Source organism: Trichomonas vaginalis, chromosome I (assembly GCF_026262505.1).
Source record: "Trichomonas vaginalis G3 chromosome I, whole genome shotgun sequence".
Lineage (NCBI taxonomy): Eukaryota > Parabasalia > Trichomonadida > Trichomonadidae > Trichomonas > Trichomonas vaginalis.
The window spans coordinates 7,641,587-7,654,793 of NC_067203.1; the positions used below are offsets into that span (position 1 = coordinate 7,641,587).

Here is a 13,207-nt window from a genome sequence, read left to right on the forward strand (position 1 = left end):
AATCAATTTGGAATTTGAACCATGAATAATATATTTCGTATTTAAATACTCATATTTTTGTAAAATAATCTTTTCGGTTATATTACAATCAAATTACAAAACAGTTATAAGATTTTTTAATCCTAAATTCAAAATATATGAACTTTGATCTTTAAATTTTAAACAATTTTGAGAAAGAAATATTGTTAATCGCTTAATATTCTTATGTATATAAGTTGATTATGCAGCTGTGTGTCAAAATCCAATTTTTAATACCAATCTCATTTATTCTTCAAATTATTTTTATTATTATAATCATGAGATCTGGTATTATATGAATAACATCACATTTCAACATAAACGTGAATAAATTTCAAAATTGCAAAACAATCACCTCAATTTCTCTATTTATTCATATTAACTTATTTTCGATATACCCATTTAATTAGTTTCATGTATGTTAGCATGTGACAATAGATATTTGAAGCTTAAATGATGGATTGCCGAAGAAATTAACAAAAAATTCTTATATTTTTGATTTATGATCATACAAACATAATGACTTACAACAAATATCATTATAATACATAATTACCATAGTTGGATCTCAAATTAAAAATATTATTATACTTGGATATTATTCTCAATAATTTTCAATTTTGCTTTATATGAGATTCAAACAGACCATTAGATACATGTTATAGCCAATCAATATTTTCATAGGAATAAAAATTTTTTAGAATATTGTTTTATGTTTTTTATAATTGACAGTCTATTTGTATCTACCTATCTTAAAATACATTTTATGTTTGTAATCGCTCTTCCACCTATAACAATTTAGAACAATTCTGAATATTTAAATGTTTTGATATGGATAATTCAGTTATACCAAGATTGACTAAGTCTCTTGGTATGAATAGTGAACTTGAGAACATTCACTTGATTTATATTAATAAATTTGTGTCAAATTCAAATAATTGTTATTAGTAATCTTAATTTATTCAATATATATGACTAAAAACAGTTTACTTGTTTCTTACTAATAGAAATCTTCTATTTATTTTTCAAGTATAAAAAAAAAGAAAAAAGAAACGCGTGGCACTTAATTCGAACTCGGAACCCCAAAAATAAAGCCAATCCGGCAGTTTTAACCGTTAGACTACACCTCAATTTCATACAAAGTAAATTTCACAGATATTTATGCGGCCCACCCTGTCAAAAAAATAAGACCAAAAGTGAACTTAAGACTCAAATTTTCCGTATACTGTGAGTACAATATGATCAAATTTTTATAAAAGCAGCCGAAAACAGCATTCAATTGGAATGGTATTATCAATGATAATCATTCAAGACACTTTTATCAAAAAATTTACATAAATCTTTTTCAAAACAGAGTATTTTTGCAAAAATTTCATCGAAAAGATAGCTTTGTCTAATAAAAATGATATGGTACGGAAAATCTATTGAAAATAATCTGAGGAATTTGAAATTCATTAAAAAGTCTTGAAAAAAGTGAATGCATTCATGAATGTCCCATATCCATTTTATCCTAGTTGTTTCATAATTCCATATTGCCGATTCCTATTCTAGTTTTTGGTGCTTTTCTATGATAACCAAATTGATTTGGTTATCATAGAAAAGAGACCATTATAATGCTTAAAATTAATTATGTTTAGGGCCGGTTTATTGGGATAAGGAAGTTTATAATACGTGAACACTTGTTTCCTCATCGAAAAGTCATAACGCATAAAGTCGATGTTTCCTTAGTACAAAAAGTGACATATGACGCTTAACTCTTTATTCCAGATAATGACCATATTTATGGGATTAAAAAGTTTAGGAAGCTTCTCCCCAATCAATCAAAAAAAGTGCTTGTCTCTAGTTTATAAACTAGAAACCATCAAATTCTAAGTAAAAATGGTCATCTTCAAAAGTTGGTTCATAAGAATCAAAAGGATACACTTCATTTCCATCAGTGATTTGTACTTGTTCATCTGCTGGCTGTGGAGGTAAATCATAAATTGCTCCATCATTTGGATAATTAGTGGTAACAGGAGCATTTTGTTCAATATTTGCTTTTTGATCAGCTGTTGATTGTTTTTGAAGAACCGGCTTATTGCTTTCAAAGTGAAATATCATGTTGCAGCAGTATTCAAGCATATTTGGTTGAAGTTTTTTGTATCTTTGGAAATGGTCATTTGTGCTGTTAAAGAATTGCTTTTTGAAATCAGAAACGTTATTACCTTGATAGCTCAACCTTTGAAAATATAATTTTTCAAAGAATTCATCAGTATGGAAGTTATTATTTGTGATACGATAGTGATCATTGCAAGATTTGGAAAATCTCTGGGCATCTTCACTGCTGAAGGTGGATTTGGAATCAATGAATGCTTTCAGGAATAGATAAATTGTTTGATTCGAATAAGTTTTTATGCAAAAAAGAACGAAATCAAAGATCTCTGGCAATTTTGACTTCTTTGCTTGTTTGCATTTGTTGGACTGATCCATTATCATTGAATCGAAGTTATATGCTATGAGAGCTCTAATATTGTCATCCATGATTTTAATAACGATAATTTTTTATTCAAAATTTTAAAATTGAATGAAATATTGTAAAATTTTTATCGTTATTGGTTTTGTTCTTCGCAAAAATCGAGAATCTATTAGTAAGGGTTTCGTTTTGCTAAAATTGTTACTTTTATAGCATATTTGTTTTTGGATGTTTTGCGAAACCAAAAAAAAAAAAAAAAACTATGATATACAATGTGTGTGTAAAGAAAATACTTTATTTACTAGTTAAAAAATCATTTGGTATTGATCAAGTTTTTTTTCTGGATAAGATATTATATGGATAATTGGATAGAAAATACAATTATATAATCTTGTACCTGGTTTAATTAAGCTAATTGTCATCAGAAACTTGTAATTTTTATGAATTTCAGATTTTCTTTTCATTACTGCTTTTCTTAATAGGTCAAGTTCTTATTTACGTTATAAAGTATGATATTTACAAATATCAAGTTATCATGTTTTTTGAGAAATTATGAGAAACAAACAAAAATGAAAAAGATAGGAATAGCAATGAATAGTGATGTGGGTATAGAAAATGTAAGAGATATGAATGCAAAGCAATCAGTATTTAGGACATTGACCATAGATTTCGAAAAAAAAAATGCTGCATATTGAGCGAAAACTATGATTATATTATAAGGCTGTCATTTAAAGCAGAATGAAACTATTCCCTTTTCATTTTAATCAAATAAGATAGTAAAGATTTTTGAAGGCGCGGTTCAATTTTAACGACATTTTTTAACGCGATACGAGCGTAAGTCCATAGAATGTGTTTTGAGGGAAACTATAAAAATCCAAAATAGAGGTAAGTGCGCCATTATTACCTGCGAAGTTACATGGAATAAATCGAAGAGTAAGTACAAGATGATCTTGCATCTTTCCAAGTAAATGAAATTTATTAAAATTAAGATGATAATATTCATTTATAGTATGTGTATGATGTGTTTTCAAAATTTCTTCAAATAAAATGCAATGATAATTTTTGAATAATTTTTTCTTGTGTATATTTCATTTTTTATTAGTGAAAATATCATTACATTAGGGCTGTACAAAATCGAGAAAAACATTGCCGTGCTGTAATATAGGGTCAAAAAAATCGCGCCTCGGCGGCTCCGCCGCCTCGGCACTATTAAGTGCGCATTATATTTAATATGTCCTTCTTTTTTTTTCTTTTTTCTTCTTCTTCTTTTCCTTTCCTTCTTCCTCTCCTTCCTCTTCTTTCCTTCTCCTTCTCTTTTTACAACAACGTCGAAGATCTTCGAATTTGATTGTTGGAAAAGCATCTATTTCAGATAAAGGATGCCTTTCTCACAGTCAACATACGAGGGTCCTGGCTGAAACGTTCTCAAAAAGCCTGAGATGGTAATTCTCTGATCACTCATAGCTGGGCAGGTAGTCATTGCTGACAATACCTGTCTTTATGCATGCACGCTTTCATGTATATGGGTTTACACTATCAATTCGCAAAGTTGTTCCGAATTCTTCCAAAATGGAAGGACCCGAAACAACTTTGCTTGTTAACGATACAGACGCATTACTTTGCATTGATACTGTGCTGAGTTGTGTAGAAAGTTTGATTAGAGTTGTTTTGTTCTGGTATCTCTCATCTTCTGATGAGAGAAATCAAAGCAACACAACTCTAATGAGTTTGTTTTCTCTCATTTGTATGTAGGTTTTTAGTTCGATTGGAGCTGCTTCATAATGAGATCTCTCATCAATTGATGAGGGAGATCATAACAAAGCAGCTCTAATGTATATGCTCGTATTAACCGGGTTGTAATGCGTTGTAACGTCAGCTTGTAGTTCGTTTGGGGCCACTTCACATTGAGATGAGAAGAAATGATTAAAGGACTCTGAAAGGCTTTGGCCGTTGATGTTGTAATCGCATTACTTGGAACTAGCTGGATGCTAAGCTGTGTAGAATGTTCGATTAGAGCTGTTTTGATATGATTTTTCTCATCATAAGATTGGAGGAATCATAGCAAAACAACTCTAATTGGTTTACCATCATCTACTTGTATGTAGATGTTTGGGAAATTGTCTTGTTAATCGATTTTCGAGATGACTTTCAAATGCGATAATCAAATGACAAACAAGTCTAAGATTTCTCGACAATACATCAAATCATGATGTTTGTAAGTGCGATGAGATTAGAGTTTTTGAAGGAATGACAAGAGAAGTAGGGAAGCTCGGCATTCGCCGAGCAAATTAAAAATCAACGTATGGATTAAATTTTAAGAGGAATTCAATTTTAATTACGGGTTGTTCAAATATTGATTAATATAAATTTATTAATAAGAATAAACAATTTTTGTTTTTGAATTTATTCAATTTATAACTTTACATATAGTTTCAAAATTGTACAACTATGATTATTTCAACAAAAATATCTTACTTTTTCACTTCACTTTCACCCTCACTTTTTCCGTAATTCAAATTTCAACATTATGTATTTTAATTCCTTATAGTATTTTTAACATAATTAATCAAATAATAATTGGAAGTTCTGAACTCACTTTTTCCGTAATTCAAAATCAAAAATATGAATAATATATCTATTTATTATATACTAATGCTATTTTCAACTAGAAGTGAGGTACGGTAATCTTACGGATTCCCGTAACTCAATTTTACGGAAAAAGTGCAGTAAACTACTCAATTTACGGAAAAAGTGTCGTAAACTATTGATGTGGCGGTAAAATCACGGTAATTCACGGAAAGCTATATGCAAAAATTTGAAATTATACAAAATCGAGCGAAACACTTTTAAATAGGTTGTTCTCGTATTTAAAATACTATTCCCAGATTTATTGTCGTCAGAATATTTCCAAATTTTTGCCGATTTACAAAAAATGATTTACAAAGCATATTTTTTAATCTAAAAAATTCCTAAAAAAAGGAACCGGTGTGCGGAAACCTCGGTAAATTACCGCGGTTCCCGTTGGGACTGCCATACATTACATCAATAAGGAAAGCACAATCCAAATTCATATTAGTTAAATTAATATACGACCAAAAGTGCTTACTCTTAAACAACCATCGGATTTCCGGGTGAAATCGTGACACACTTTCGTCTTTCGTAGGCAGTGGTGGTTGTTACAAAAGGTAACTTCGAATGTAGCGTGAAATCTGCAAAAAAAATTCTGAAATTTGAATGGAGAACACAAAAATTGAATAGTTTACGTCAATAAAAAAGAGAAAAATGAAGCCAATGTGTCTCGAACCTAGGACTTAGAGCAGCAATCCCATTGTTTATCCCATTACACTACACGCATCTCTCACCTCAGTGAATGAGATCAACTATATGATAACTTTTTCCCCATTATATTCTTGTGGAAAAGTGACAAATAGCAACTTTGACCCTCTCTCTGCATTTTATTTGAAGAAATTTTGAAAAAACATCATACACATACTATAAATGAATATTATCATCTTAATTTTAATAAATTTCATTTACTTGGAAAGATGCAAGATCATCTTGTACTTACTCTTCGATTTATTCCATGTAACTTCGCAGGTAATAATGGCGCACTTACCTCTATTTTGGATTTTTATAGTTTCCCTCAAAACACATTCTATGGACTTACGCTCGTATCGCGTTAAAAAATGTCGTTAAAATTGCCCACACGCCGATTTTTGAATTAGCTAGAAACTGATGAGATGTTTTCACAAATCAGATTTTTAATCTCTATAATGCATAATTCACTCAATATCTCAATTTTGATATTGCGAGATATTTTTGCTATCGGTTTCGCAATTTTGACACAATAGCAAGAGGGTTCTATAAGCATTATTATCAACGTAGAATCTGAATATCATATCAGAAAATGTCGCAAATCTGACATTTACCCGACCAAATAGCAAAAATAATTGAATACTTTTCGCAAAAACTTTAAAAATCGATAAAAATATGAAATATAGATATTAAAGAGACTTTTTATATAATATTCATAAAGATTTTCCAAAAATATGATACAGCAAAATTAAAAAGTGACGTCTTGAGTGGAGTCAAATGTCGAAATTGCTAGCTAAATGTTTTTTAGCGAAATTGCGTATTGTACGTTTTTTTTCGCAAAACGAAACCCTTACTATTAGAGATTCTGTTGTAAACAGAAATTCATCAAAAGTGACACCTCAGAAAAGCTAAAATATTAAATTTTTGGAACTTTTGATAGAGCACGTTTTTAAATATTAATTAAAGTAAATGTATATTTTGTAAAGATTCTTTTTAATAAAAAAATAAAATTTTGAAGAAGAACACAAAATCTTCTGAAAAATAATATCACATAAACTCATATTATTTTCTAATATATAACTATTTTATATAAAAATCAAATTCAATGATCTTAAAAGCGAAGGATAAACCTCAAAATTTACGAATATAATGAGTGGGAATATAATGCTTATCTATCATAAAACCATATGAAATATCAATTTTTGCTTTACGCCTAATTTTTGACGACAATTAGCAAAAAATGTTAAATGTTAACACTCAGTCCATTTGAATATGAAAAATAAAATTGACTTTGATTAAATGTTTTTATTTATCATGCAATTCTTCTTGCGACCAAAGATTTGAATAAAACTTCAAAAAATAAGATAGCTTAAAAAATAATATACGGTAGTGTTTACTAATAGATGGATAGTATATAAATTCTATTAAAATGGATTTGATCCAAAAAAATATATAAAATTTGATCATAAATAAAATTGTTTAGTAGTCATTTAAAATGATGTAATTATTCAAATTTTGCTAAGACCCATTCGTCTTTGATATATAACTCCCATTTTTGCATTTCTGGCTCGTACCAAAATTTTGAAACTTCGAATAATTCGTTAGGAGTGTAATTACTATTTGTTTTTGGATTAATATTGAGAGATAAATGTGGTGTATTGTTGTATTTTTCAATGAACTGCTGAACTGAGTCCTTGATTTGTTGAATATCATCCAACTCGTCTGGCAAAAACTTTTCTAAGCTTGGCCACAGGCGCTCCACCTTGCCGTTCTGTCTTGGTATAAATCTGCAATTTTCCCAAATGAACGGGGTGGATAAGATCCCAGCCCTATCGTCATCCCAGTGTCAATTTTACAAAAAAAATTCTTAATAAAAAATTTTTATTAAAAAATTCTTATCTTTTTTCATTGAAATTTAAATAATAAAATAAATTTGGCTGTAAAAACCATCAATTATTATAATTCTTATCGAAACACATGTAGAAAAACACTTATCTTTTATACTCTTTCTATTTGAAACCTGTTTAGTTCAGTAATTAATAATAAAAATTGTGAAAATAGTGACTATTTAACTAAAAATATATTAAATGATGTAATAATGAGATATACATATATTTTTACGAATTATAATTAGAAATTATTCTGGTCTGGGAATCCCAACCCAAAATCATTGAAAATTTGAATATATGGGATGGGCTACCCATCCCAAAACTATATTAATCCAAAAACAAATAGTAATTACACTCCTAACGAATTATTCGAAGTTTCAAAATTTTGGTACGAGCCAGAAATGCAAAAATGGGAGTTATATATCAAAGACGAATGGGTCTTAGCAAAATTTGAATAATTACATCATTTTAAATGACTACTAAACAATTTTATTTATGATCAAATTTTATATATTTTTTTGGATCAAATCCATTTTAATAGAATTTATATACTATCCATCTATTAGTAAACACTACCGTATATTATTTTTTAAGCTATCTTATTTTTTGAAGTTTTATTCAAATCTTTGGTCGCAAGAAGAATTGCATGATAAATAAAAACATTTAATCAAAGTCAATTTTATTTTTCATATTCAAATGGACTGAGTGTTAACATTTAACATTTTTTGCTAATTGTCGTCAAAAATTAGGCGTAAAGCAAAAATTGATATTTCATATGGTTTTATGATAGATAAGCATTATATTCCCACTCATTATATTCGTAAATTTTGAGGTTTATCCTTCGCTTTTAAGATCATTGAATTTGATTTTTATATAAAATAGTTATATATTAGAAAATAATATGAGTTTATGTGATATTATTTTTCAGAAGATTTCATTCTATCTGCCTATGAAAAGTACTCTCAAAACTAACTTTTCCCTAATTATAATTAAATCTAGAATATTGTATTATGCTTAGTATTATTTCATTTTTCTCATTCAATTTAGAATTTACAAATGTCAAAAAATTGAGAGCTGTCACTTTTGATGAATTTCTGTTTATTACAATTCAAATTGGGATGTGCATGTCTTTTCTCCTAAACAAGATTTTTTATATTTTTCTCCAGTTATTTCAGATTTCTCACTCGTATCTAAGCTTAACTTAAGTTTGATAGCGAACCAAATAAGGCACAGCATCTCAGAGTTATGATATCTGATATTTCTTAATATTGTATCAAAGCTTTAAGAAATCTATTATTTGAACCTCTTTTATCAAAGAACTGAGAGTGCGTCTGAAAGTGGTAAGCGCACCCTAAATATAAAAATAGCATCCACTTTCGAGCAAAAACTTATATTTATTTTATAGTTTTCAAATGCTATTACAAGAGTTTAATATTCAAACTTTACGGCCAGTCTTCCTTCCTTTAACTTTCTTGAGTAATTTGGATTTGAACTTTGGTGGTGCATTCTTTTTAGCTTCTCTCTTTGCTTTCTTTTCCTTCTCATCGTCATCATCGCTCAAATTTAGTTCTTCGTCAGGAGAATCACTTGATTCATCATCATCGTCAAATTCCATTTCTTCATCACTTTCACTTGTCATTTGCGCTTCAGCTTCACTTTCGCTACTATCACTTGCAACAAAAGCTTCATCTTCGCTATTTGGTTCATCATCTTCGTCTTCTTTAGATTTTCTTCCTCTCTTTGGTTTAGTGCTTTTTGTCTTCTTTGTTTTAGGCTTTTCATCATCATCTTTCTTTGGTTTTCTTCCACGTTTTGATTTTGGTTTTTCTTCATTATTCTTTGTTTTCGTCTTTCTTGATCTCTTTGCTTTAGGCTTTTCTTCATCATCATCGTCATCCTTCTTTGATTTCTTATTTTCTTTCCAATCTCCATCTTCTTCTGCATCATCACTTGCAGAATTGAATTCAAGTCCTTCATCATCTTTTCCTGTTGACTTCGAATTGTATCTTCTCGTGGACTTTGCATTCGACTTATTCTTTGCTGCTGCCCAGATATCTTCATCTTCCTCTTCATCATTCTCTGACTCATCGAGAATTCCTTCATCATCATCGATGAGTTCTTCGCCATCTTTGTTGACGCGTTTAGTTTTGATTGTGCTCGACTTACGCTTCTGTTTCTTTGACTTTGTTGGAGCTGCTGCTCTGAGTTCGCTTGGTTTCGGACGTTCGCTGATCATGTAGTCTTCTCTGACTTCTCTAACCTTTCCTACTACATCGGAAGCGTTCGTATGTCTCTGCCTGTAGCCTCTTGTTACGGCACCTTTAACAGCTGGTGTTCCTGGAAGAGATTTTGCGGCCATGGCTGGTGGTCCGTATGTATAAAGCTCTCCAAGATGCTCGTAGTCATCAAGAGTCATTTCAAAGCTATCAAGCATATCGAGGAAACCATCAATATTTGGTTTTCTGCCTGAAAGATAGTTTTTAGCTCGCATTAAAAGTAATGGAACTGTTGTATCGTTGATTTCACTAGTTGGTAGATTGGTTGTGCGAGAAATTCTTCTTCCCATCTCATTGATGTATCTTTCTAATTTCTTATGCCTTGAATTCTTTCCGAAATACATCGGGAATTTTGCCATGCCTCCCCAATCTTTTCCTGGTGAAAGAATTGATGGAGCAACAGCAGAGAAGAATCCATGAGCTGGTAAAGTCTGGAATTCCATGTTTTGGTAGATATCATTATTTAATACGTCACCAATAGCCATTGACTCTAAAGCATCTGCATATCCTGCATTGTCATTTATAGGCAAGTTTTCGTGCATGTAAAGTGGAACCATTCCGTAATCTACGAAATAACAATCGAATCTTATTTCGAAATCCGTCTTTGGACGGAATAATTTTGTTGTTGCTTCAACAACATCAACGATTGGAATAACTTTGGCACTCCTATTTACGTTATCCGTTTCTAAATCTGATTCTGTTGGAACCCAGAACTGAAGTGTATTAATTGCGTGTCTGAAATCACCATTTGAGCTTTGAGCAATCCTTAATAATGACTCATCGCTGACTTTCATGCCCTCTTGCTCGCAAATGAATCTTAATCTTGAGGCAACTTCTTGTTCTGTAGGAGTAGCAAACTTAATATCAACAGATCTCTTTGCAAGTGTTTCTAATTTCCTATTTTCTCTGTCATTGCATATGCAAATCACTGGATTAATCGCTCTATCAACGAATTTTGTTAATTCTTGGAGACCTCCTCGATCTCCAGCTGACATTCCATCAACTTCATCGAAGATAAGACATATTTGATCTTGGCCGCTCTTTGCATCAATTGCTTTGTTGTCAAAAATGTCTGGAAATGTTTCATTTAGAGATTTTTTAGAGCGAGTATCTGATGCATTGAGTTCAATTGGATGGTAATCGCAGTATAATGCTACTAATGTTGCAGCCGTGGATTTGCCGATGCCTGGAGGACCACATAGAATAGCACATTTTGGTTTTTCATATGGATCGTATGCTTCGAAGAAATCAACAAGATGCTTGAGAGCGCCGTAATTGCTAACAATATCAGAAAGTTGTCTTGGACGATATTTTTCTGTTAAGATTGATGATATTGGGAACATTGATTCTGGAAGTGCTGGTCCGCCACTAATTTTTGGTGGTGGAGGTGGTACATAATTTGGATTTGTGCTTTGAAGATATTGGAATAAACTTTCTTCATCAATAATTAGTAAACCTCTTTCTCTTGCCTGAGCAAGTTTGCTGGGGCCAACTTCTATACATCCACGAATGACTACATCTGTTTTTCCTGAAATTGATGTAGTTAACCGACCACCATATTTTTCGATGATGTCTTTTAATGTTTCTCTTGTAATAGATGGCATTGTTCCAGTAGCTACAAATGTAATTCCTTCAAGACAGCCTGATTTTCCAATAGGAATTGGTACTTGACCTAAATTTGGCGGGTTATCTGACATTCCAAAGCGAAAACCCTGGTTTAAAGTATAGTTTGAAACTGCCTTTGGGAAGTTTGGAAGTTCTTTCTTTTCCACTGCCTTCCTCGGGGGCATTATTAATGAATTTTAAAAAGTGTCGGTTTAAAATTTTTTTGAGAAAGCTTTACATATTGGGAGGGGAGAAAATAGAATAAGCAACATAAGTTGTAAAAGTTTAAAATAGCAAAAACATCAGAGAAATTTTATTGTTAATTCTGAGGCTCGCAGGATAAGACAAACTCAGAGGAAGTGTTCAAATGTTCCAAATCGCTTTCTCCCACTTGATTCTAGACATTAGAATTGGGGAAAATGAGCTGACTATTGTTTTACATTGGTATAACATTAAATTTGTTTTCTCACAATGAATACTATTGATATTTTATATGGTAAGATGCAATTTTATAACTTTTAAAAAATTTTATGTCCAAGCAAGACTTACATCTAAATGAATTCAAGTAACTTCGAAGTAAGTGCAAATACTACATTGATTCATATAATGCTTTGTATCATCTGAAAACAAAAAACAAAGAAGAACTACACAAGATTTACAAAATGATTCAAACAGAATTGATTGATTCAAAGAAACATTTTTTTCAATAAATGTTATAAGAGATATTTTAAATATTATCCCATGTAATAATCGCTATACAAAGTCATATTTATCTCTTGCCAAACTCATATCTAATGATTATCATGTCAAAGATGTCAGCAATGTTAATGTTATTTAGCGCTGAAATAACATATTACTGTCTAAAATTTTCATTTTTGGGAGGAAATCCAGAGATCATGAGTGAATGTTTGTAATATTCAAGAACCAGGTAGTTATTGCATAGTTTATGCAATTATTTCATACAACACTGATTTTGTTACATTCTTGATGAACGAATACACTTTTAAGATCAAGTTATTGCATAAAATATAATAATCTTGAATCTTTTTTAGTTTATTTTGATCAAACTAATGATATTTAAGCATGCTTTTTTGATTCAATTATGTTTAATATTCCATCCCTTTGCGAATATTTAAATATGGACAAGCCGCACTCCTTTACGCAGCAGATCTTAATTATAAAGAAACAGTCGAACTTCTAATTTCGCATGAAATTCATATCAATGAAAAAGATAATTCTGGAGAAACCGCTCTTCTTCGATCAGCATGGAATAAGAGCAAAGAAGTAGCCGAACTTCTTCTTTTATATGGTGCAAACATCAATGAAAAAGATATTCGTTTCGAAATCGCTCTTCATATTGCATCATGTAAAAACATTATAGAAATAGTTGAATGTCTTATTTCACACGGTGCAAATATCGATGAAAAAGATGATGATGGAAAAACCGCTCTTCATATTGCAGCATATTTTAATCGTAAAGAAACATCCGAACTTCTTATTTCTCATGGCATAAACATCAATGAAAAAGATATAGATGGAAAAACAGCTCTTGGGTGTGCAGCTATTTTTCATAGTAAAGAAACATCTGGACTTCTGATTTCCCATGGTGCAAATGTCAATAAAAAAGATAAATTCTGAAACTCTGCATATTG

General features: G+C 30.7%; 2 protein-coding genes across 2 annotated transcripts, besides 5 other annotated features; both read right to left on the reverse strand.

Annotated features, from left to right (window-relative positions):
* Window positions 1-1,287: 1,287 nt before the first annotated feature.
* TVAGG3_0947330 (uncharacterized protein) lies at window positions 1,288-2,546 on the reverse strand (the record flags this gene model as incomplete). Its single annotated transcript, XM_001300705.1, has 1 exon — window positions 1,870-2,538. One exon carries the CDS (start codon window positions 2,536-2,538, stop codon window positions 1,870-1,872), a length of 669 nt encoding a protein of 222 aa, XP_001300706.1.
* A 1,043-nt stretch (window positions 2,547-3,589) lies between these two features.
* Window positions 3,590-5,505: a mobile genetic element.
* Window positions 4,217-4,381: a mobile genetic element.
* Window positions 4,712-4,785: a mobile genetic element.
* Window positions 5,506-6,651: 1,146 nt separating the features above from the next.
* Window positions 6,652-6,689: a mobile genetic element.
* Window positions 6,690-8,741: 2,052 nt separating this feature from the next.
* Window positions 8,742-8,778: a mobile genetic element.
* A 331-nt stretch (window positions 8,779-9,109) lies between these two features.
* Window positions 9,110-11,740, reverse strand: TVAGG3_0947390 (chromosome transmission fidelity factor 18 family; the record flags this gene model as incomplete). Its single annotated transcript, XM_001300704.2, has 1 exon — window positions 9,110-11,740. The coding sequence occupies one exon, from the start codon at window positions 11,738-11,740 to the stop codon at window positions 9,110-9,112; it is 2,631 nt and encodes an 876-aa protein (XP_001300705.1).
* Window positions 11,741-13,207: the final 1,467 nt, after the last annotated feature.